Raw genomic sequence first — 21,236 nt, forward strand, 5'->3', positions numbered from 1 at the left:
TGAACTAAAGAAGATAAGAACATAAGAATAATGTTCTATGTTCTCAATTTTTCCTTTTAGTAACATAGTATAATGAGGCATTTGCGACATATTATGTAGGTGTGGGTCCTCAGCCAGAATCTGGTTGGCAAAGAGGTCCTTGGGCAGAAACAGTTTGGGAACCCTTGTTCTATGGCATATTTTGAACCTGCTATACATGTTTTTAAAACTCTTCTCCATGAGACACATGTCCCACCTTTGTGTGTCCATCACCAACAAATCTATTACAAAAATAATTTAAAATGAAATCAGTCTTGATGTTAGTTTACTATATATTACCAATAGATGCAGGTTTGTCCCATTGCTTTTGTTAAACTAGTTCATTTATACAGAAACAAAATAAATAAATAAACAGACAAAATAGAAATGCACTACTTTACTTGGGCACTAAGTTGTGCTGTAGTGCTTAGTTAAAACAGCGAGCCAATTATTCCTGCCCACACCCATCAGCATTCAAATATGTTTAAGTAATCTCAAATCCTCCATTAATAATATCAATATCATTCAATTTACAGTATTAGTATTCTGTTTTGTGTAAAGAAGGATATTATTATCATTACATAGATAAATGTCCAATGACATGTTTTATTCTATGCAGAGAGGAAAATAAAGTAATGTAATGTTTCTCTTGAGTTGCTTCTGCCTTTTCATGTCTCATCTCCTGTCCCTCTTACATTATGCTCCATAATCCACTTATGAAGCGCGCGATCAGTGGTTATTTATTTGGAAAGATGTGATGCATCCTTTCTACGATGCAATTCAGGCAGGGCCTCTTTAAAAGGCTATTGGGTCGTATGGGGCTCAGTGTGGAGTTGTCAATAAGGATGTTGTGGCAGCGCCTGTAAAACAAAAATGAAAGATGCATGCAAACAGCAGCAGCACTCCTCCGCTATCACAGCTGCAGATGACAGCCGCCCTAGTTAGAAAATCTGGGAAAATGCATTTCTGTTGCTCATAGATACAGGACCATTATTCAGAGGCAGCTCATTTGCCATACAACATAAATAACAAAAAAATGATTTTAAGATGTACTTGTTTGGTGTCCCAGAGTTACAGCTTCCTATCCCACAGCATTGTGTTGGCTTCCTCCATGTTCTTAAACAAAATTATAAAATGTTTTTTGTGTGTTTCATTGTTTTGTTTGGTTACAGGCATTCACTATGCATTCATTTCCTAATGTATTGTGCTATAATTAGCATTCCATATTATTAAGGTCTGTTTCACTGAGAATTTCTTTGAAAGGGTTCTGGCTTTGAGGGGCTGTCTTTAAATTGTGCATCAGAGCAAGAACATAATTGATGTAATTACACTGCAGGCTCACCGGCTTTAGAGTTACCCTCATTAAGTAATATCATATTGCTTGTGTTTTTCTAATTATCTTGATATACGCCGTTCTCATATAACCATGATTATCAGTGGAAGAACAAAACCTCACAGATTATTTATACAGGGACTAACAATGACCACAACGGCACCTGACAACTGACCAGAGAGTTTGAACTGCGACAGTATTTCTAATTGTGCGCTACAGAGACCTGTTTTCAGTTAACAAACATAAATCCAAAGCTCCCTACCAACTTGTAACAACACCCAAGCAGATTTTATTTGGCATTTGTCAGAAAGCATATATTTTTAATCTGTTTTTTTAAATATGCTTCATTTCAGGTGATTCGTATCAAATTACAGTTTTATTGATTAACTTTTTGGTGCAGCTTATGGAGTGTGGATACACAGTGGATAAGGAAGAGGCTAACTACATCAACCATGTCAGTGTATAACTGAGGTGGATTTAGTCAACATTTATCAGGCTTGACAAATATACAGTTAGGTCCATAAAAATTTGGACAGTGACACAATTGTCATCATTTTGCCTCTGTACACCACCACAATGGATTTGAAAGGAAACAATCAAAATGTGCTTTAAGTGTAGACTTTCATCTTTACTTTGAGGGTAGTTACATCCAAATTGGGTGAACGGTGTAGGAATAACACCCATTTTTATATGTGGTCCCCAAATTGTAGGGGCTCAAAAGCATTTGGACTGACTAACATAATCATTAATTAAATTGTGAGTTTCAATACTTGGTTGCAAATCATTTGCAGTCAATGACTGCCTGAAGTCTGGAACCCATAGACATCACCATATGCTGGGTTTCTTCCCTGGTGATGCTCTGCCAGGTCTGTACTGCAGCTGTCTTTAGTTCCTGCTTGTTCTTGGGGTGTTTTGCCTTCAGTTTTGCCTTAGAAATCAAAACAAACCATTCAGAGAGATAGCAAAACATTAGGTGTGGCCAAATCAACTATTTGGTACATTCTTAAAAAGAAAGAACGCACTGTAAGCTCAGGAACGCCAAAAGGCCCAGAAGACCATGGAAAACAACTGTGGTGGATGACAGAAGAATTATTTCCCTGGTGAAGAAAAACCCTTCACAACAGTTGGCCAGATCAAGAACACCCTCCAGGAGGTAGGCATATCTGTGTCAAAGTCAATGATCAAGAGAAGACTTCACCAGAGTAAATACAGAGGGTTTACCACAAGATGTAAACAGGAAACAGGAAGACCAGATTAAAGTTGACCAAAAAACATCTAAAGAACATGTACAGTTCTGGAACAACATCCTATGGACAGATGAGACAAAGATCAACTTGTACCAGAATGATGGGAAGAGAAGAGTATGGAGAAAGGAAGGAACTGCTCATGATCCGAAGCATACCACCTCATCTAACATGTTAATTAATGTTTTTTTTTTCCTGAATTTATGTGAACAGAAAGACACAAATTCACCTGTTTTCTCATTGGAAATTTCATTTAATTTCAAAATATCACTGTTCTGGTCACAACAGCAAAGTTTGTGGGGAATAATAGCCATTTTGTATACTTTTGAGGCATAAGCAATTAGGAAATAACACTTACTACCCAGGAACAAAAAAATGGTTACACGGTGTAATAAAAGACTATTGTATGGCCACCTAATTTAAATACAGCAGCACTGATAATAGTAATACAAGCCTTTAGGTTAACCTGTCCTGACCTGGTAGTTTCAAACTGTAATGATATTGCGAAGCCATTCGTAGGGAAAAAACTGAGCCACGCCTGTTATAAGGAGCCATGAATAACGACAGAAAGGGCCGTGAGGGGCGCTGGAGAATGTGTTTACTGTCTTTAAAGCAGCTGAAAGGAGTCTGGATAAAATCTGAGGAACTGAGGAAATCCAAAGGGCTTCTATTCCTGACTTCAGAGATGAACACTAGGGCAGCTGTAGGGCGATTTCAAAAGTGGCTTTTAAAGAAAATCAAAGTGCTTTTTGATACTGCAACTACAGCATTCTGTACACGGGTACTGGCAAAGGGAAAGCAAGTTAGAGATTTGTCTAAGAAATGTTGTATTGATGTGTAGGTTTCTTTTTAGATCTTTCTGTCTTTGGTTTCATGATAGGTTTAATTAAGGCAAATAGACCTGAATTAATTACCTTGTGAAATATGATGAATACTATTGTACCCCTTCCCAGAGCTGGTAGTTGGCTTCTCAGTTGCTGCTGCTTGAAATACATACATATTACAAAGAATATATGTATTTTATTAATAGACAACTTCTGTCAACAACAGTAAGGCCTAGAGATGTTTATTTTTTTTACTTATAATAACACATAACATTTGATTACCATAGTGACGTATGTCTAAATCTCAGAGGATATTCCAAAAGTAACAGGAAGAAACTTTTTTATAGAAATGGTGTTGTGTCAGTTTGACTTTTGAATTTTGTAAATAGGTTATCCAAGTGCATTATAAATTCTGCTCTCGTTCCAAATCACATGCACAAGAAGTACCAGACAAGCAGCACTTGGTATCTGAAACAGAAATGCTGTGTTCTCACTGTCAGTATAGTTTATGCAGCAGACTCCTTGTCTCCTTAGTGAAGATACTGAAAATCCTGTTTAGAATAATTCACATATTCAGTGCAGCAAATGCACTCAAAGTTACTGAAAAAAATAGTTTTGTTCCAGGAAAGTAAAATGTAATGGTGAAGTATTGAGCAATGACTTTGCTTTTTTTAAATTCACACTGTATGTATTGTGTGCAACTAATTCAACTTTAATAGCTCAGTCATAAGCAGAGAGAGGCCATTTGGGGTTCGACATTAGCCACAAAGAACTGGCCTGTACAGTTTTAGTAAAAAAAAAAAAAAAGAGGAGTGTACAGAATCACGTCATGATGAGTGATGAGAATTAATTGCCTAATTAATTATTTCCCTTTATCTTTAATATTTCACATATTTTAATAAAATGTTTTTATTAAGATAATTATTATTTTATTTTATTTTTAAAACTGTAACTGTAAGTAGCATTACCAATGGGAGGCATTTTCAGTCATGGATATTAAAACATGTTTTAATAGACTGTTATATTGACCAATAACTGGTACAACCATACATGGTGTGTGTCTATGTGTGTGTGTGTCTGTGTGCATGTGAGTGTGTGTGTGTGTGTGTGTTTGTGAATTTGCGGGGGTGTTTAACTGTGCTAAACTATTGCATAAACAGGACCAGTCTGGACAGGAGCAGTGTAAATCCATTTACCTGGTATTTAGTTATCTTTGACACATTTCCTAGCTCTAAGAAGGTAAACAAAGGTAAATAAATATTGACATAGACTGAAAAATTATACAGTCCCCCATCCTGAGAAATAAATAGTTCAGAAATAGTAAGGTGAGGGTTTAGTTGTGGTCTTTGCTTCAATACAACAGGTCTATCTTCTATGTATCTGTTCATGGAGCGTCCTCTTGTTTGCTGAGGCACTCCTGTGTATAATGCCCATCCCTGGAGAGCAGAGAACAGCAGTGCTGGGAACCAGCCAGTTGATAAAAGGGCTAGATAGCTTTCACAGTCTGACAGGGGTGAGCAGGCAGTTCAATTCTGAGGGTTGCATTAGAGCTGGGTGTACCAAGGGAGAAACAGTGCTTAGCATTTATAGCCAAACCTCTCCACACCCTCACCGGGAAAAGACATTGCAGATTTTAATTTTGTTTGTGAAATAATTAAGCACTTTGAGCAGCCACTAACTCAAAAGCAATCCTAAGTTAATGTTCATTCTTGTCAGTCTTTTGTGGCCTCCCACAGAATCATTTTTAGAGTTTTCTGTCGCCTACATTATAATTTCTCGAAAAACCAAATAAACTATTTTCTAAGAATTGCCACGGGCTGGCAAATGTTAGGATCAACACATACACAGAATATGAAACTGCTTATGTTAGGAAATTCTTTTATACGAATATAAAAGATAGGGTGTGGAGCTGTGTAACTTCTTGTACCATTTCTCCTCTTACAGCCCTTTAATTCATGTAATACAATGCTTCCCTGCGTTGTGAAATACATGCAGGCATTGATGAGAGTGAAATTACTCAACCCTGTTGAATGGTATGAGTATCATTAATGGAACCTTTTAAACATAAAATATTGACTTCTTCTCTATTAGCAATTAGCTTTGTGGCAGTTAGAAATGGGTACAGTGATCAGAAAATGTAGTAAAAGCAATCTTTGCACATACATGTGGCTCTTGCAGTGGAACTTGATTTAAAGAACAGCTTCATGGAAGGTGAGAAGCAATGTCACTCTGATTACACATGCACCTCCTTCACACATCTCCTCAATTGAATGCTTCTGCCAGAAGTCACGTACTGACTAGAGGCTGTTTTTTTTTTTTTTTAAGGGCACTGTGAATGCCCTGAACATATGCTGGTATTTTCAACAAGGGTTTCCTGCTGATGCAACAGAATATAATGCAACACATTGTCATGTGCATAGCATGGAAAATAAGAGACACAAGGTGTGTTTTTGAAGAATATCAAAACTACGCACACCTAATGTCTGTGTTCTCCAATCATGTTTGTGGAATTTTCATAATCGAATATTATTTCATAGACTGCCTTTTCATGGGGAGCACCATTTAAAAGTATTTTACAGTAAGTAAACGCACAGTACAAAAGATACAATCTGACCAACTGGTTTTAAAAATAAACCTAATAAACAAAAGTTTATGATCTCTTGGATAAACATAAACAATAACATTAACATTAATAATAATGTAATTTAAATAACTCAATTTAAAAGCATTCTGAAATGTGTAGGTACTGATTAGGATATATTACAGATTACATCAGACATCAGAATGAGATAGTTGTGTTAGAACAAGTGTTAAAATGAATTTACATATAGGTAAAGGTAAAACCAGAAAGTTCATATTTCCCTTAGGCACAAATTTCAGCATAGGAGCAAATGCAACAACATGAAGTCCATCCAGGACATGGAAGCAGGGTACTAGAGGTGGGAGGACTTTGATCGTGATATTGGAACTGAGGAAGTGAGCAAGTATGTGAGGTATTCGCTGTCATTGACATGTATGACCTTGATATCTGAGTCTTCAATGTGATTTGAAATTGAATGGAGAGTTAAAGTGGACGAGACACATATGGAGTGATGTCTTCATGCATACTGTGTAAAATTCCTGAAACAGGAATCCACTGCACAGCAACAGCACATTATTCCAGTCAAATGCAAGGCAGAGGCATGACCAGATAATATGGCAAAATGATCAAGTGGTCATTCAGTATGTATTTGTTTTACACTATGTTCGTTCAAAGTTAAAATATATTTTTAACTTTCAAACCACAAGGCAAGATCTGAAACTCTTTTAGTCTGATACCTTGCTGCTCGAACAGCGTTACACACTGCGCAGTACTGCTCACTCCAAAAGGAAGTCACATGGACATTGTAGTTCTTCTTCCATGCTAAATATCTTCTGTACAGTCTGGGGTTTTGATCTAGAAACCTCAGGTAAGAAGCCAGCATTCTGGGGCTGTAGAAGTCGTCCACATGGATAAAAGAGTCAGGAGGGACAAAGCGTTCATAGTTCTCTCTTGGAGGTCCCAACACCACTGGCACAGCACTTGAGCCAAAAGCGTTGGCCCACAACTTCTCTGTAATGTAGTCTGTGTGCTGCGAGTTTTCAAAAGCTAGGTAGAACTTGTACTGTGAGACAGTCTGAACAATGCTGTTGTTCTCCAGCGCCATTGCGTCCCTGCCATAAACATCAATGGGAATGTACCTCCTAAGCTGAGCATAAAATCTTACCCGTGCATGATCCATATTCCAGTTGCTGATGACCCAGGCAACAAGCCGTTTTTTCTTAGGTAAAAGGATCTGTGAGGAACCAGAAGATGGATTCTTTGGATAGAGATAGCCATAAGGCATAAACATGTCAGAACCCACTTTGTATGACATAGTCCAGTTAAAAATACCCTCCAGTTCTTCCAATCCTGACGTGTGAGTAGGAGACTCAAAATTCATCCAGATCCACTTTTGGGTGGAAGGGCGGTGGCGCTGAGGAAGCCTGCTGAGATTGCCCTGTATCTCCCTGTGGTGGATGATCACTGCATCAGCCTGAAGGTACAGATCCCGGTCAGTGGTCAGAGTGCAGTGCCGTATATCATACCGTCTCTCGCAATCCACAATCGTGCTTTTATTTCCGAAGGGCTGCCACCAGATCAGCACGGTGACTGGGTCAGGCTGCCTGTGCCTCCGGGGAGAGAAGTTGTGGAGACCCTGCGGCAGGTTTTGGTAACACAGGACGAGCGCCAGCAGCACGCAGGCGAAAGCGGCTAGGAAGACCTGCGGGTAGAGCCGAGCCTGCATACCAGTGGCATGGCATGGCTTGTCACACAGAGCTGGTGGTTGTGGGGATAGAGCAGCCTCGGTGTCCAAGTGGATTCTGTTATTTTCCATGCAGTCAGGGACTTTGTAGTTTCTTTTCCTTGCACTTTTTAAGAATCAATCCGTGCAGAGCAGAAGCGCACCGACTAGTTCTTCAGAGGTTCATGAACAAACAAGCAAAACAAAAAAAGAAAAAGGAAGAAAGTTCCGTATCAGCACTTGCGTATATTTCCTTATTGTTCTCGTTAAATCACTTCTCCACCTCTGGGGTCAAACCTGTGGACTAGTGCACTTGCTCTGAACACTGCGGGGATTTGGTCTGTTTTACAGAGAGTAATCTACATCGTAAATAGACGTCAGATTTTAAAAGCACATTTGAACTGACTGGCTTCACGCTATAGGTTATATATTTGCTAAAAAAAAAAAAAGTAAAAAGATCAAATATTTACCAGTATATCAAGTGACTGACATGGCAACAACTCCGAGTGGACGGAGTCTGGGTACAAAAAGGGCTCTTTGTTAATTGCACAGACAGCAGCATGTGTAAAAACTTCATCTGATCCTTTTCTCTCTCTCATTTGACTACTGCGCCTAGCTACAGTGACTGCTCCATTATCAGTCTAGTATTTAACAAAATGTTCGAGTGTGTTTGAAATGTTACTTTAGTACTTTTAATTATACAGTACAGTAGTTCTTCCAAATGCATGTATTTAATTTCACTTTTTCACCTTGATAATTGAGCTAGATCTGTGAGGTGCCTAAAGCAATCAAGATGCTCTATAATGTCTGCTTCACACAGTGCAAAAAGCACCTTTTGTCTGTTCTAAGTTCTACCACATGCAAGCTCCTCCAACACATATTAAATTAGTTAATTTGCATATATAGCTGCTATATTGTATAGTGTGTGCTATTGTGGAAGGAAGCAGTGACTGATACTTTCTTGTTACCTGAGCCTTCCTCTAGATAAGAAAGAGAAAGGATGTTCTGTCTGTTTGAAACAGATCATGTCTTCCTTTATAGGTTTGATAAAATATGAACAAAGAACCCAAGTATTCATTTTGGTGAGTAACGTACCATTCGTGGGTTTGTCACAACTGCAGGCTTTAATAAACTCTTGGAGAACAGACTTTAAAAACTCAACAGCACCTCAAACACAGAATACAGAATAAGCAACAATCATTTTGTGAATTGTTTACCCTTTCAGTCAGCGCATTTTACAGTGCTTTGGTTCTAGTTTAGATATTGTAATAGTCAGTTTATTGAATAGACAATAAATAGGTATACTAATTCAAATACACTACATGAAAAGAGCTTTTATGTGATGTAGGACGTGCTACATAAATATTTGTCCTTCATTCTATCGATTTACAAAGATACGAGGAACTCCCACAGAGATACAAATATGATTTTCTCTTTAGAACTAATGGGGTTCCACAGTTCTAGATAGCTGCTATAGATATGTACACGTCTGTTTCTTTGCATGATATGAGATGTTCAGCTCAGGAATGTACCATTTATGCATTTGAATGTTTGAGGTCTATGTGTTTGAAGGAGCTTACCTATCCTTGCTCCATGGTGAGAGAAACGTGAATCATCAAGGACTTTGGACCAGCACCATTTTTTTTATTGATGCTCCACAGGTCAGCGAATTAAAATGTTACAAAATAAATATAGTTTTTAATGTCTACAATGTTGTATATGTATACAAAGGGTCATTGGAATACCATCAAAAATATGTTTTCGAGTGAAATTATAATATTCTGTAGTCTGAAATTAAATTGTATGTATTTTAGTTCATCAGCTTTATCTAGATATGTACTAGGTATGATGCGTTAAAGAAAACGCGTGTGTGCATATTCACACTGCTGTTTTAATTTGGAGTCTGGAGACCATTGTTATATGTTGCAAACAAACAAACAAACAGTTGCTAGCTTTGTTTATACAACATTAACAGTAAAAATATATAAGAAACATATAAAGAGTGCTCATTAATATTATGATTATGATTATTCTCTCTTGTTGATTTGTTTCATTTTTCTTTTCTTCTTATGGCCTATATACTCACTCTGATTCCACTGTCCATTATTTTATTTTATTTTTGGGAGTTGATTGTTCATGAGAGAAAGCAACCCTTGGAATGCTGACAACCCAACCCAGTAGATAATTCCCTTTTATACCTACATTTCAGTTCAATACAGCTCTACACAGTCTTTTCAGCTTCAAGATAAGCATATCCTCATCTAGTTTGTGGCCAGGGAACTGGAGCCAGGATTGCTTCCATCAACCAGAAGCAGTAGTACAATTTGAATAACTGATTTTATTGCCATCAATTTAGCCTGAGGGAGAAAAAAAAGAGTCCATTCATGTGTCTTGAATTTCCATTAAGGATAATGCATCCCTCAACTGGCACATAATGCAAAAAAGGGAGAGTGTGAAATACAAATGGTTAAATTTACACAATCAACATACAATCTTTCTGAAATTCTTTCTTGGTTTATTACAACTTAATTTATACATTAGGGGGAGGAATTCAAATGTCATTCAAATCCCTTTTACATTCATAAGCAAGGCAATTATATCTCAATGGTGTATTACACTTTTTATGAAGTGGATATGAAACACACCGTACAGATATTTGATTAATTAAGGCAACAATGTAGGTAGACAAATAAAAACACATTTGAGTTTAGCTTTTATTAAATTATGGGCTGACTGGAGTACAGACACAACTTGTACACTGTGTTCCACATGGCAAGCAACTTGAATACTAATTACATTGACTTCTGTCTTGCAGGTTTTCACAGTGGAAACAAATATTGCAAAACGTCACGACCAGCTTAACCTTGCCTGCTTTCTCCAATACATGATTATCTTAAATAATGAAAAGCAGCCAATTAAACTACCCTGTTCTGTTTATTCAAACTGTTGTGAATTTACATGGTTATGAAATGCAAAACCAAGAAGCACAACACAATGCCCCCCGACATATCCTCTCATCCAATGCTGGGTAACAATATGCAGGAAAATGTGTCTCACCAGCCATTTTCATTTCAAAATTCCAGAATCAGAATAAGTGACATATTTCTGGGGTGATTTTCTTCTCACTAGGATGCTTTTGTATGTTTTAGGGCTAAATGCCAAAAAACTAGAACATTTTCTGATGACACAAAAAAGCAGTGGGCAGTCATCCACGTTGGAGTGTAAATGCTGAATTGTGTGGAAATGTCAAGTCCAACTCCCGCCGTCACAACACAAGGCCAGATTATGAGTCTGCTTTCTCCCTGACTGGAAACCTTTATTAGACAACTGGAAGTCTGCACATTTTCCAACAAATAAATTACAGCCAACATGCGGCATGTTGATTTGCTCCAAAACACATTTCCAGAGGAATTAGAACAAAGAAATTCATCCATGGAGACATTTAAAAGGTTTTAATTTGACATTCTTCAACCGGTTTATATTCACTGGATAAAGTACATCTGCATGTTAACCAACCCCCAACTCTCACCACCACCGCCTCCGCCTCCATGATCAACATTCAGGTAGCACGTTGTGGCAGGGCGCCACTATGTCAAACAGGTGGTAGTGTGCACTAGTCCTGCGGGCGATATCGAAGGCCGTCTCTCCTCCGCTGCTCTTGAGGTCGGGGTTGACGTGACGGTGCATCAGTAGTAGCTCCAGTGTCTGCCTGGCGCCGCTGTTACCAGAAGCCAGGTGCAGCGGGGTGAGCAGGCCGTTGGTCTGGGAGTTAATGTCCGCCCCCTGCTGGAGCAGGTAGGAGGCCACCGCTGTGTTGTTCCACTTGCAGGCGCTGTGCAGCGGCGTCCACCCATCCACCGTCCTGGCGTGGAGGTCGGCCCCGTGCCGGATCAGCGCATGCACCGCCTCCAGGTGGCCGTTGTAGGCCGCGCGATGCAGAGGACTATACCCATCCTCGTCTGTGGCATGCACCAGCGTGGCGTCGGCAGAGAGAAGTCTCTCAACGGTGGGAAGCTTCAGAGGGAGAGACGGAAACCAAAAACCCATCAGCTTCCCATTCAGTGTGGCAGAACAACTGTGAGAGCAATTATTTATTTCTTGCATGGTGAAGAGAGCGATTGTTTTTTTTAATACAGGCAACACCTGGATGCCAGTTTATAGCGTGAAATAGAGGACTAGCAAGAGAGAAGGGGGGCAGAGAATATACACGGCATCCAGCAGAATTCTGAATGAGCTTAAGAGGGCAAAATAATTTGCACTTCAAATACAAACAATTGAATAATGCAGCACAAATGTTAATTCCATTGATCTATATTGATAATGGAAGTCAAACTGACTGAAGGATATAACTCAAATTGGCCTACCCGTCAATGATCTCATGCATTGGAACTTCATAATACAGAACCCCAGGAACTCATACAATATTCATGAGCATTGACCACTGCCTGCATAATATGTTCTAAGATATTAACTGGGTAGTAATCCCCATGAAAATTATGGAAATCAGAAAGATATAAAACAAGTAATTATGCTTGGCAAATCACTCACTGTTTTAATTAACAGTTCTGTGAAAAACAGCCGTGTCATTTTATTTCCAGGCTGACTCCTAAGAACAAATGACTCATTAAATAAATTTGTTTAAACTCGCACCTCTTCTGGAATACATTGCCATTCATAAAAAAGCTTCTGTGGTGCCCTTTCAGCAAATTAAACAGTGACTGTATAAAGTGGTACACTGTATACACCCCCATGCTTTGCACAGCCAGGTTTGTGAGATCTGGACATGTTTTGTTTGTTATTGATTATAGTAGGCAAGACAAAATTACACTTTACGTTGAATTGTTCTGGAAACTATTAAGGGAGGATTATATATTATTAAAATAAATAGGTGTGTGAGAAATACAGGAGAAATGATATAAGGAAGGAACATATGACAATGTTTTAATTGAAATTAGTATTGATTTAGCATATCTTCCCTTCCCATATCTGAGGTAAATATTCAGAACTATGCAAACAATGCTAAAGTTTTACAGTACCTTATTTGCTTATTATAACACCATTAAAACATCAGAAATGGGCTCGGCTGTCTTATTTTGAGTGTGCTGCTCAGTTTAATGTCCGTGTGTTTTGTTTTTGATAGTTTTTTAACCGTAAATTATTAATAAAAGACTGGTGTCTATCAAAGATGGAATGAGATTGAAATTATCAATATGTATCTGCTAACAGGAAAAATAAAACTTTTTTTTTATTTTTTAAAGCAATTTGTTTATAGTTTTTTTTTTTAACTTTACATATGTGTGTGTATGTATATGTGTTGGTAGCAAAGCAATTGCTACTAGAGCTCGTCTCATTCAGACAAATATCAGAGCTGCTCATTTATGGTGCTATGATCACACTACCATGGAGGGAGTGGAGATAATCTCCTGCTTGTCTGTATGCTAGATAATCCAAAGAAACCACAGAAGCATTATGGTGATAAAACACAATAGGCCATGTGCAGTAAACATTTACCAATGCTAGTTAACACCGGTTTTCCCCATTGAGGAACTAACCACAGGAAATACTTAGATTACATTTTTTTTTGGGTGTTGCAAGGATTGTTGCAAGGCATGTGTGTGCACAGGTGTTATCTATAATGAGTCTGCGAGTGTGTGGTGCCAAATTTCTGGACTCACGCGATTTCTCTCAGAAGCCCAGAGCAGAAGCTCCCCAGGCCTGCCTTCCAGAGTGCACTCCTGCTCTAGATACCACTCCTCATTGTGCTTCCCCTCCTCCTCTTCCTCCTCCTCTGGCCAAAGGCTCGCTGTTCCAATAGGAATGAGATGCCGGTGTGTGTCCAGCAACTCCAGCTGATTGAAGTCCTCAGGGAATTCCATTGCCCCCCTTGTTCTCCCACAGGTCCCTGTTGGCCGTAGCGTTGTCTGTCTCTGTGATGGAGGACCACTACCAAACTGTCCTCACAGGACTACCTAACGGAACACAGGTTACTTTTAACAAAGCTTTCACCCTCCTGGTGTCTGTGCATCTTGACTTTTTTTTTGCAAAGGAAAAGATCATTCAAAAAGTCTTACTCAATATATTGATCACAGCTTAAAACCTTTCAATGGGAGTGAAATTAAAGTTACCCAAACCGTCCTCCTTCTCACAAGCCCAAGAAATTTCCCCTGAATGCGAAACATATATGAATGGTCATTAAATACAGACTTTGGCTGTACTGTATCAAAGAACTGTATCGGGAATAGGCAGAAATTACACTAGAAGGCCAAAAGTATGTGGATACCTGCTCGTCAAACATTACAAACTCATGGGCATTAATATGGAGTTGGTGCTATAACAGCCTCCACTCTTCTGGGAAGGCTTTCCACTAAATGTTGGAATATCGCTGCGGGGATTTGCTTCCATTCAAACACAAGAGCATTAGTGAGGTCGGGCACTGATGTGGGGCGAACAGGCCTGGCTCACAGTTCCAGTTCATCCCAAAGGTGTTTGATGGGGTTGCGGTCAGTGCTCTGTGCAGGCCAGTCACGTTCTTCCACACCGATCTCAACAAACCATTTCTGTATAGACCTGGCTTTGTGCATGGGGGTATTGTCACGTTGAATCAGGAAAGGGCCTCCCCAAACTGCTACCACGAACTTGGAAGTGCAAAATTGTCTAAAATGTCATTGTATGCTGTAGCGTTAAGATTTCCCTTCATTGGATATAACAGGCCCAAACCATGAGACACAGCTCCAGACCATTATTCCTCCTCCACCAAACTTTATTGCTTTTGGGCAGGTAGTGTTCTCTTGGCATCTCTTGTCGGACTGTTAGTGGTCCTGTTCTGTGAGCTTGTGTGGCCTCCCACTTCACAGTTGAGCTGCTGTTGGTCCTAGAAGTTTCCACTTCACAATAACAGTTGACTAGTTGACTAGTGGCATCCTGTGATGGTGCCATGCTGAAAGTCACTGAGCACTTCAGTGCGGCCCATTCTACTGCCAATGTTTGTCTAAGGAGATTGCATGACTGTGTGTTTGATTTTATACACGTCAGCAATGGGTGTGACTGAAATAGACGAATGCACTAATTTGAAGGGGTGCCCACATACACTACGGCATGGCATTAGTGCAACTCAGCTGCATTCTTCTTAATGTCAACAAGTGTTCCAAAAATCCTCACGATAACGTTTCCTAAACATTTAAATACGGGGAAGTAAAATACAAACAAATTATATTTATTTTCTTAAAAAAAAAAGAAGTCCAAGAAAATAATAGACATGGAATAAAATGTCTCTTAACAATATCTTAAAATAAACTTAATCTCCTGGGAATGCGTGTGCATTTGATCAAAACAGCTTGTGTTGAAGCGTTCATAGTCTAGAGTTAAAAGGCCTATTCAATAATGGTAATACATGACATTTTAGTTTTCCGTTAGGAGAGGCTGGCTGTGGGCATAGAAAGACTGAGATCTAATGATATGGGCAAAGCAGACGCACTTGGGAACGATGTTGTGCCATGTCTGTCTAGTTCTAATCCAGTCTATTCTACTATTAGATGCTGTCGTTCTCCGTCCCAACACCAAATCCACCCCATCCCTCTGCTTACACATTATACAAAGTGCATGAACTAACAACGTGTGGAAACTGGAGGTGACCCACTGTACACTCCCATTACTCTGTGTTAACCTGTTTCAGTTTGCATTCAAATTAGAATGTTTGCATAGGTGAAGCATTAATGTATGGATTATATGTCTATATGACCATGATAAAAACATCCAGTGTATACGCTGCATTAATCAAATTGACATCAATTCTAAAGTACTTACATAAACTCTGTAATTCTTAGAAGACGACATCCGTTGTTGTGCATCCCAATTCACACAGTCCACTAACGGAAGTATGTAAGGGAAATGGAGTTCTTTTAACGGACTTATCAATGTTTGGTAAATGACCGAGAAAAAGAATGGAACTACAAATCCCACAAGGCTGCGGGGTGGCTCGTAAACAAAACACTTCCGTAGGAAAGACGGAGGGAGATTTCACGTGGCGTGAAACTGACATCACACAGTTTTGGAAACAATCCTGAAAATAAAAATCCCAAATGAGAAAGGTATGGCAATAGCATCCATATGATCTGTACTAAATATGCAATTGAAACAACTTTGCAAATATGTACAGTTACGGGGCAAAAAAATCATATTTTTTGAAATATTTTTGAAACTGAAAGCTTATATGAAATTTATCTACTTTACGAAACGTAGAAATCAGGTGGGAAATAAGTATTTCACTTTTAGTTAGTGATGTTCACATTTAGTTGGTGATTTTTTGAAAGAATTAGCATGTCTATTTCTAAGTTTGAACTCTTGTTTACTGGTTTTAAATAAATCACCTTCGTCAGTTACTCCTGATCTCCTGACTCATGACCCAGTTAAGGTAGATGTGATCCCTATGGGAGTCGATATCAGGCCTCTGACATTATTGTTATTCATTCATTCATTCATTCATTCATTCATTCGGTAGTTTCAATCATAATTAATCTTTCTAACACGTATAATATCGATAATTTGCGTTACAGGAAACATCAACAATTTAGCAAATCATTTATAAGAGGCGCATATAATCAAATATTACTCTCCACTAAGTGTTATTGGTTTAAATTAAACAAGTAACGTTTGTTACAGTAGGTTCATTAACATTTGTATGGCTCTGAATTGACGAGCAGTGCAATTCTCTGTCTGTCAAACCTTTCTGATATTTAGGTAGAATTAACACTGGCATTTAATGAAACACTTGCAAATGTGTCAAGTCTGAGGGACTCATGTACATGTGAAGAGTTTTAAGAGATTTTCGCCCTTGATGCAGTTCAATATTATAGTATTATATTACAGTCTTGAAACTGTTCTTAAACTATTTTTCCAAATTAATTCCTAGGTCTCCCTTTGATTAAATCAAACTGTGTATGTTCTGCTGTGTGTCCTGCTGACATTTTAACTTCAAGATGACCTCTGAAAATACCCGGTAAGTATTTAAAAATAAATAAATGAATACATCAATGAAATGATATCTTGCCCCTAAGATATTGTACAGTACTGGGTAAGTGTTGTCATCATGTGTCTTTATATTTTTTCCAGAGATGATGAGGACACATTCAATATTCTGCTAGCCACCGACATTCACCTGGGGTACATGGAGAAAGATGCCATTCGGGGCAATGATACCTTTGTGACGTTTGATGAGATTTTAAAATGTGCAAAAGAGAATGAGGTAAAGAGCATCAGAAGAAACAGGGTTAGAATACTCTGTCAGATTCACACGCTTGGGATGGACTTCTGGATATATAATAGTTTAATACACGTTATTTCATTTTATTATCTTTTTAATTTCTGTTTCTTTTTTTGGACTTGCTTTTAACCCTGCATTGCAAGTTATATTAATGGCTTGCATTGCTGACATGTTTTTTTAACTCTTAGTGTCTACAGTAGATTCATTTAGAAAATAATAATAATAATTCTGTCAAATACTTTAGTAAATATTTGCTAAGCAATAACAGTGCACTTGGGAATTTAATTTTGAAGCCATATAATATCCACAATAACACTGAATGAGTGTGATGCTGTTGGAGGTAAAACCATGTTGAGGAGTTAATACAAATTTTGTGTCACCTAGTCCTTGAGGTTAATGCATGCTTTGCTTTTGTAGGTTGACTTTATATTGCTTGGTGGCGATCTGTTTCATGACAACAAACCCTCTCGGCGGACCCTGCACAGCTGTATGGAGCTAATGAGGAAGTATTGCATGGGAGAGCGGCCTATAGTCTTTGAAATCCTCAGCGATCAAGCAGTAAATTTTAGCAATAGCAAGTGAGTATGCTTTTAAGCCGTGGGTATTCATTTTGATTGGTGTCATGCTTCTCCCATCTTTACCAAAATGTCATGTTGACTACGAATTACCCTGTTACTTGTCCCCTTCTTTGAATATTTTATTAAAAATTCAACAATTTATTTTCAGGTTTCCATGGGTGAACTATCAAGATGAAAATCTGAACATCTCCATTCCGGTCTTTAGTGTGCATGGTAACCACGACGATCCCACGGGGGTAAGGCGTACAGTTTCTGGAAAGAGAGCTTACCTCCATTTGTGTGCAGTTAAATAGAGACAATTAACAAGCTGCGGGCAAAAACTTCAGTAATGCAGCTCTATTATTATTTTACATATCTTTTTTTGTATTAAAGTACAAATTGCTCACTCTAAGACCATCATTGAAGTCCTGTCTGTCCTGTCTGTCCCAGGCAGATGGTCTGTGTGCGCTGGATATCTTGAGTTGTGCTGGACTGGTTAATCACTTTGGCCGCAGCAGGTCTGTGGAGAAGATTGAAATCAGTCCCATTCTTCTGCAGAAAGGAAACACAAAGATATCGTTGTATGGCATTGGTAAGTCAGTCTTGTACTTTTGCTTTAATCCTAAAACTAAATAAAGGGAGAAGCTCAGTTTGACAGGAATCAGGATTTTGCCATTCATCCCCATTTATCTTGATAATGTTTATTTTAAATGTGCAATCTTTAAGAATTACAGTGTGCTTAGAGGACTCCCGTTCCCCATTGAATGCCACAGAAGGTTAAATTAAGTATGCTGTTTATAATCCTTTATTTTTATTCAAATCCACAAGGATGGTGACAGTGTTACACGAGTGAAATTAAGATCTTCAAGTCATTACCTTTGTTGGATTGTTATGGCTTTGGTGTGCATTTATTTACACATAATGTCAGTATACATTTAACTTGCTTTTCTGGGCAATGTTTTATGCTATCTTTAAATTGCCTATAGCACTTGTGAGTTAAGTTAGATTACAAAAATCAAAACAGGAACATTTTTAATATATAATAATTTGTGATTATATAGTTGTGTGTGTTCATGTTGCTGAACTTGGTCTGAGATAGTCTCAGTACTCTGATTGCAAAACACATCAGATCACGCTGTATCAACCATATTTTGGAGCAGTTCTCTCCACAAGTGGGTGTAATGCAGGAAAGTTTTTGGTTTGACAAAGAATCTGCGAGAGTTTTTCAGCTAGATTAAAGGGTCACGTTGCCAAAGAGCTGCCCATGCCCCTAAGCTGTTTGCGATCAATATTTGTTAGCACATGTTCAAACAAGTGTATTCGTTTTAAATTTAAAAATACAGTCTAGGGGACTTTCTTGAGGGAATAAGAGACGTTTTGTTATTTTCTACTTCAGCATGAATAAAGGGTGGATGGTGTCTGGCTTAGTAATATGAGCCACATTTCAGTGCAAAGTTGTTAAGAAGCATAAGAGCATTTTAAATGTGTGGTTTAGTTAATGGGTCAAACCCCATGTGTAAAAGGCAGTTGACTCTATAATTTCAGAATCTCTTTGTAGTTGTACATTTAGTTTACTCAACCAAAACTCTTCATAAAAACATCTAAGGCAATCATTCCACATACTTCTCTGGGACGGGAAGATTTTTATATATGTTTGTGTGTGTATATTTACAGTGTATGTTTATAAATTACACAACACATAACACATTATTAATTCTTAGCATCACAAATGACCCTGGAATTGAAATATTTATTGTATCTTTCTTCATGATTTTTTCAGCAGTATTGCCTGATATTGGTGCTTGGAAATGTTTCATTATTGAGATGTAATGAGATGCGACACAATAGGATTCTGAGGTGCTAAGGTTACTGCTTTCAAAAACGGGCCTTTACTAGGGACTCCTACCTGGCAGCTGTGTTCTTTTGTGAGAATGCCCAATCTGTCTCTGTATACAATAATATAACCCTTCTGACCTCTGAGTTCTCTGTGATAGTGTGCCATCTATTCTGTCCCTGATTTTGAGCCAAATAACAGCAAGGGAGACCGTTTTGCACTCTGGAAATCTACAGTTAATTTAGCAACATATAATAATCAGGAACGGGCATGCAAAACAACCCAAAACATTGAAATGCTCCCCCCTTTAATGAACCACTCTCAGACAATGAACATTAAGCCTTCTTCCTGGCCTCCCATCCCTTGACAGGCTTTAGACTAGAATATGAAACTGGGCCATTTTAATGATATCTGTCAGAAATAAAAAATGAATTCTCTCCTAACTCTTTCAGGGTCCATCCCAGATGAGAGGCTTTACAGGATGTTTACCAATAAACAGGTGGTCATGCTCAGGCCCAAGGAGGATGAAAATAGCTGGTTCAATCTGTTTGTTATCCATCAGAACAGGTACAGACTGAACGACTCTGAACTCTTAATGAAAGAGCAAAGCATTCTTGCAGAAATCTGCTTTTTCAATGTAACATGCAGCTAGGTGACAAGGGCTATGAAAGCAATCGATGAAAGACTGCTTTCATGACGGCGTTAAATACATCACCCTGCCATTCCTGAACAGTGAACCATGAAATTAAGCTGTATATATTTTTTTATTTTCTTTTTTAAATTCTAAGCTTTAATATACATCATTATGTGTTATTCAACCACATATTTGTGCCTAAAAAAAGTGTATTATGTTCATTGTTGCAAGCCTTTGAAATCTGTCTCAAAGTAGGCTATGAAGGAGAATAAGATACATGAAAGTTTCTGGTCTGTTTACCCTAATTTCGCAAAGAAAGCCTAATAGCAGCAGTCAGTTGCCATTGACACCCGTTTGTTATGCATTGTTCATTGTCTGTCTTGAAGGAGTAAACACGGGGCCACTAATTACATCCCTGAGCAGTTTCTGGACGACTTCCTGGACTTGGTGGTGTGGGGTCACGAGCACGAGTGCAAGATCGCCCCGGTCCGCAACGAGCAGCAGCTCTTCTACGTCACGCAGCCGGGGAGCTCTGTCGTCACGTCGCTTTCTCCGGGGGAGGCGGTCAAGAAGTAGGCCTCTGCGTCCTGAAGCCTTCATATCAAACCCTGTGTAGTGGAAGTGTCCCTTTTACTGGAACAGCGTAACTCGCCCGACATCCTGCACCCCAGAATGGGAGTTATTCTTGAATAAAGATTAAAGTTGTTATCTTTAATCATTCAAATTCCTTTTGTCGTCTTGGGCAATATTGGAAGTGTGCATATTATTTTACACTTTCCTTTGCTTCAGGTTGCCATTGTGTGCTTATTTTTGTGCTTAGCCTTATACTTAAAATGCCACAAACAAAAAAGGCAAAGAAAACCACACAAAAACAAATTGGAAATAAGTGTACATGATATAGTATATTAACTGTAATTTTTTTTTGTCATTTTACCAACCAAATTGTGTGCTGAAAACTACAGAAACAGCTAGTATTTTGTTTTGGTTGCTTTTGTTGTTTACACTTGAGTAAGTCACATGTTTAATATTGATACAAAAGAACAAAAATAACAGTGCAGTGTAGCTGTTAGTTCTCAAGTCCTCTTATACAACCAGTATTTAGAAGTCAGTTGTTTTGTTGGTGAGTGAAGTGTACTTTTGTATGTTTTATTTATTTTTGTACTTGCTTTGGAACAATTTGAGGTCAAGCACCGCCAGCCTCTTCTGCGCTCGTTTGTTAATATGCCGAT

The 21,236-nt window shown here is 38.5% G+C and overlaps 3 protein-coding genes across 4 annotated transcripts in view; 1 reads left to right on the forward strand and 2 right to left on the reverse strand.

Annotated features, from left to right (window-relative positions):
* Window positions 1–5,345: 5,345 nt before the first annotated feature.
* LOC136746627 (alpha-(1,3)-fucosyltransferase 4) lies at window positions 5,346–8,041 on the reverse strand. Its single transcript, XM_066699246.1, has one exon. It carries the CDS (start codon window positions 7,814–7,816, stop codon window positions 6,689–6,691), a length of 1,128 nt encoding a protein of 375 aa, XP_066555343.1. The 5' UTR covers window positions 7,817–8,041; the 3' UTR covers window positions 5,346–6,688.
* Window positions 8,042–10,419: 2,378 nt separating this feature from the next.
* ankrd49 (ankyrin repeat domain 49) lies at window positions 10,420–15,597 on the reverse strand. Of its 2 annotated transcripts, none has more exons than XM_066699248.1 (3): window positions 15,527–15,597; window positions 13,399–13,688; window positions 10,420–11,737 (listed from the first exon to the last, which is right to left on the reverse strand). In XM_066699248.1, the coding sequence occupies exons 2-3, from the start codon at window positions 13,597–13,599 to the stop codon at window positions 11,276–11,278; spliced, it is 663 nt and encodes a 220-aa protein (XP_066555345.1). In that variant the 5' UTR covers window positions 13,600–13,688; window positions 15,527–15,597; the 3' UTR covers window positions 10,420–11,275. The 2 variants fall into 2 exon arrangements, with proteins under 2 accessions (XP_066555345.1, XP_066555344.1); XM_066699247.1 differs by having other exon boundaries at window positions 13,399–13,692; window positions 15,527–15,595.
* Window positions 15,598–15,723: 126 nt separating this feature from the next.
* The window catches only part of mre11a (MRE11 homolog A, double strand break repair nuclease), a 33,583-nt gene continuing 28,070 nt past the window's right edge, over window positions 15,724–21,236 (forward strand). The window contains exons 1-8 of the mRNA XM_066699249.1: window positions 15,724–15,810; window positions 16,632–16,718; window positions 16,832–16,964; window positions 17,400–17,560; window positions 17,709–17,796; window positions 17,990–18,131; window positions 19,826–19,940; window positions 20,394–20,579. Coding sequence (XP_066555346.1) covers window positions 16,699–16,718; window positions 16,832–16,964; window positions 17,400–17,560; window positions 17,709–17,796; window positions 17,990–18,131; window positions 19,826–19,940; window positions 20,394–20,579 — 845 coding nt within the window. The 5' untranslated portion in view covers window positions 15,724–15,810; window positions 16,632–16,698. The remainder of the gene's footprint in view (window positions 15,811–16,631; window positions 16,719–16,831; window positions 16,965–17,399; window positions 17,561–17,708; window positions 17,797–17,989; window positions 18,132–19,825; window positions 19,941–20,393; window positions 20,580–21,236) is intronic.

Source organism: Amia ocellicauda, chromosome 3, assembly GCF_036373705.1.
Source record: "Amia ocellicauda isolate fAmiCal2 chromosome 3, fAmiCal2.hap1, whole genome shotgun sequence".
NCBI classification, from domain to species: domain Eukaryota; kingdom Metazoa; phylum Chordata; class Actinopteri; order Amiiformes; family Amiidae; genus Amia; species Amia ocellicauda.

Bases quoted from the DNA above. Each gene is read 5' to 3' on its own strand.
- LOC136746627 (XM_066699246.1), bottom strand. From the start codon at position 7,816: ATGGAAAATAACAGAATCCACTTGGACACCGAGGCTGCTCTATCCCCA.
- ankrd49 (XM_066699248.1), bottom strand. From the start codon at position 13,599: ATGGAATTCCCTGAGGACTTCAATCAGCTGGAGTTGCTGGACACACAC. The intron at 11,738-13,398 runs GTGAGTCCAGAA...CTCCCTCTGAAG, and splicing joins GGGCTTCTGAGAGAAATCGC to CTTCCCACCGTTGAGAGACT.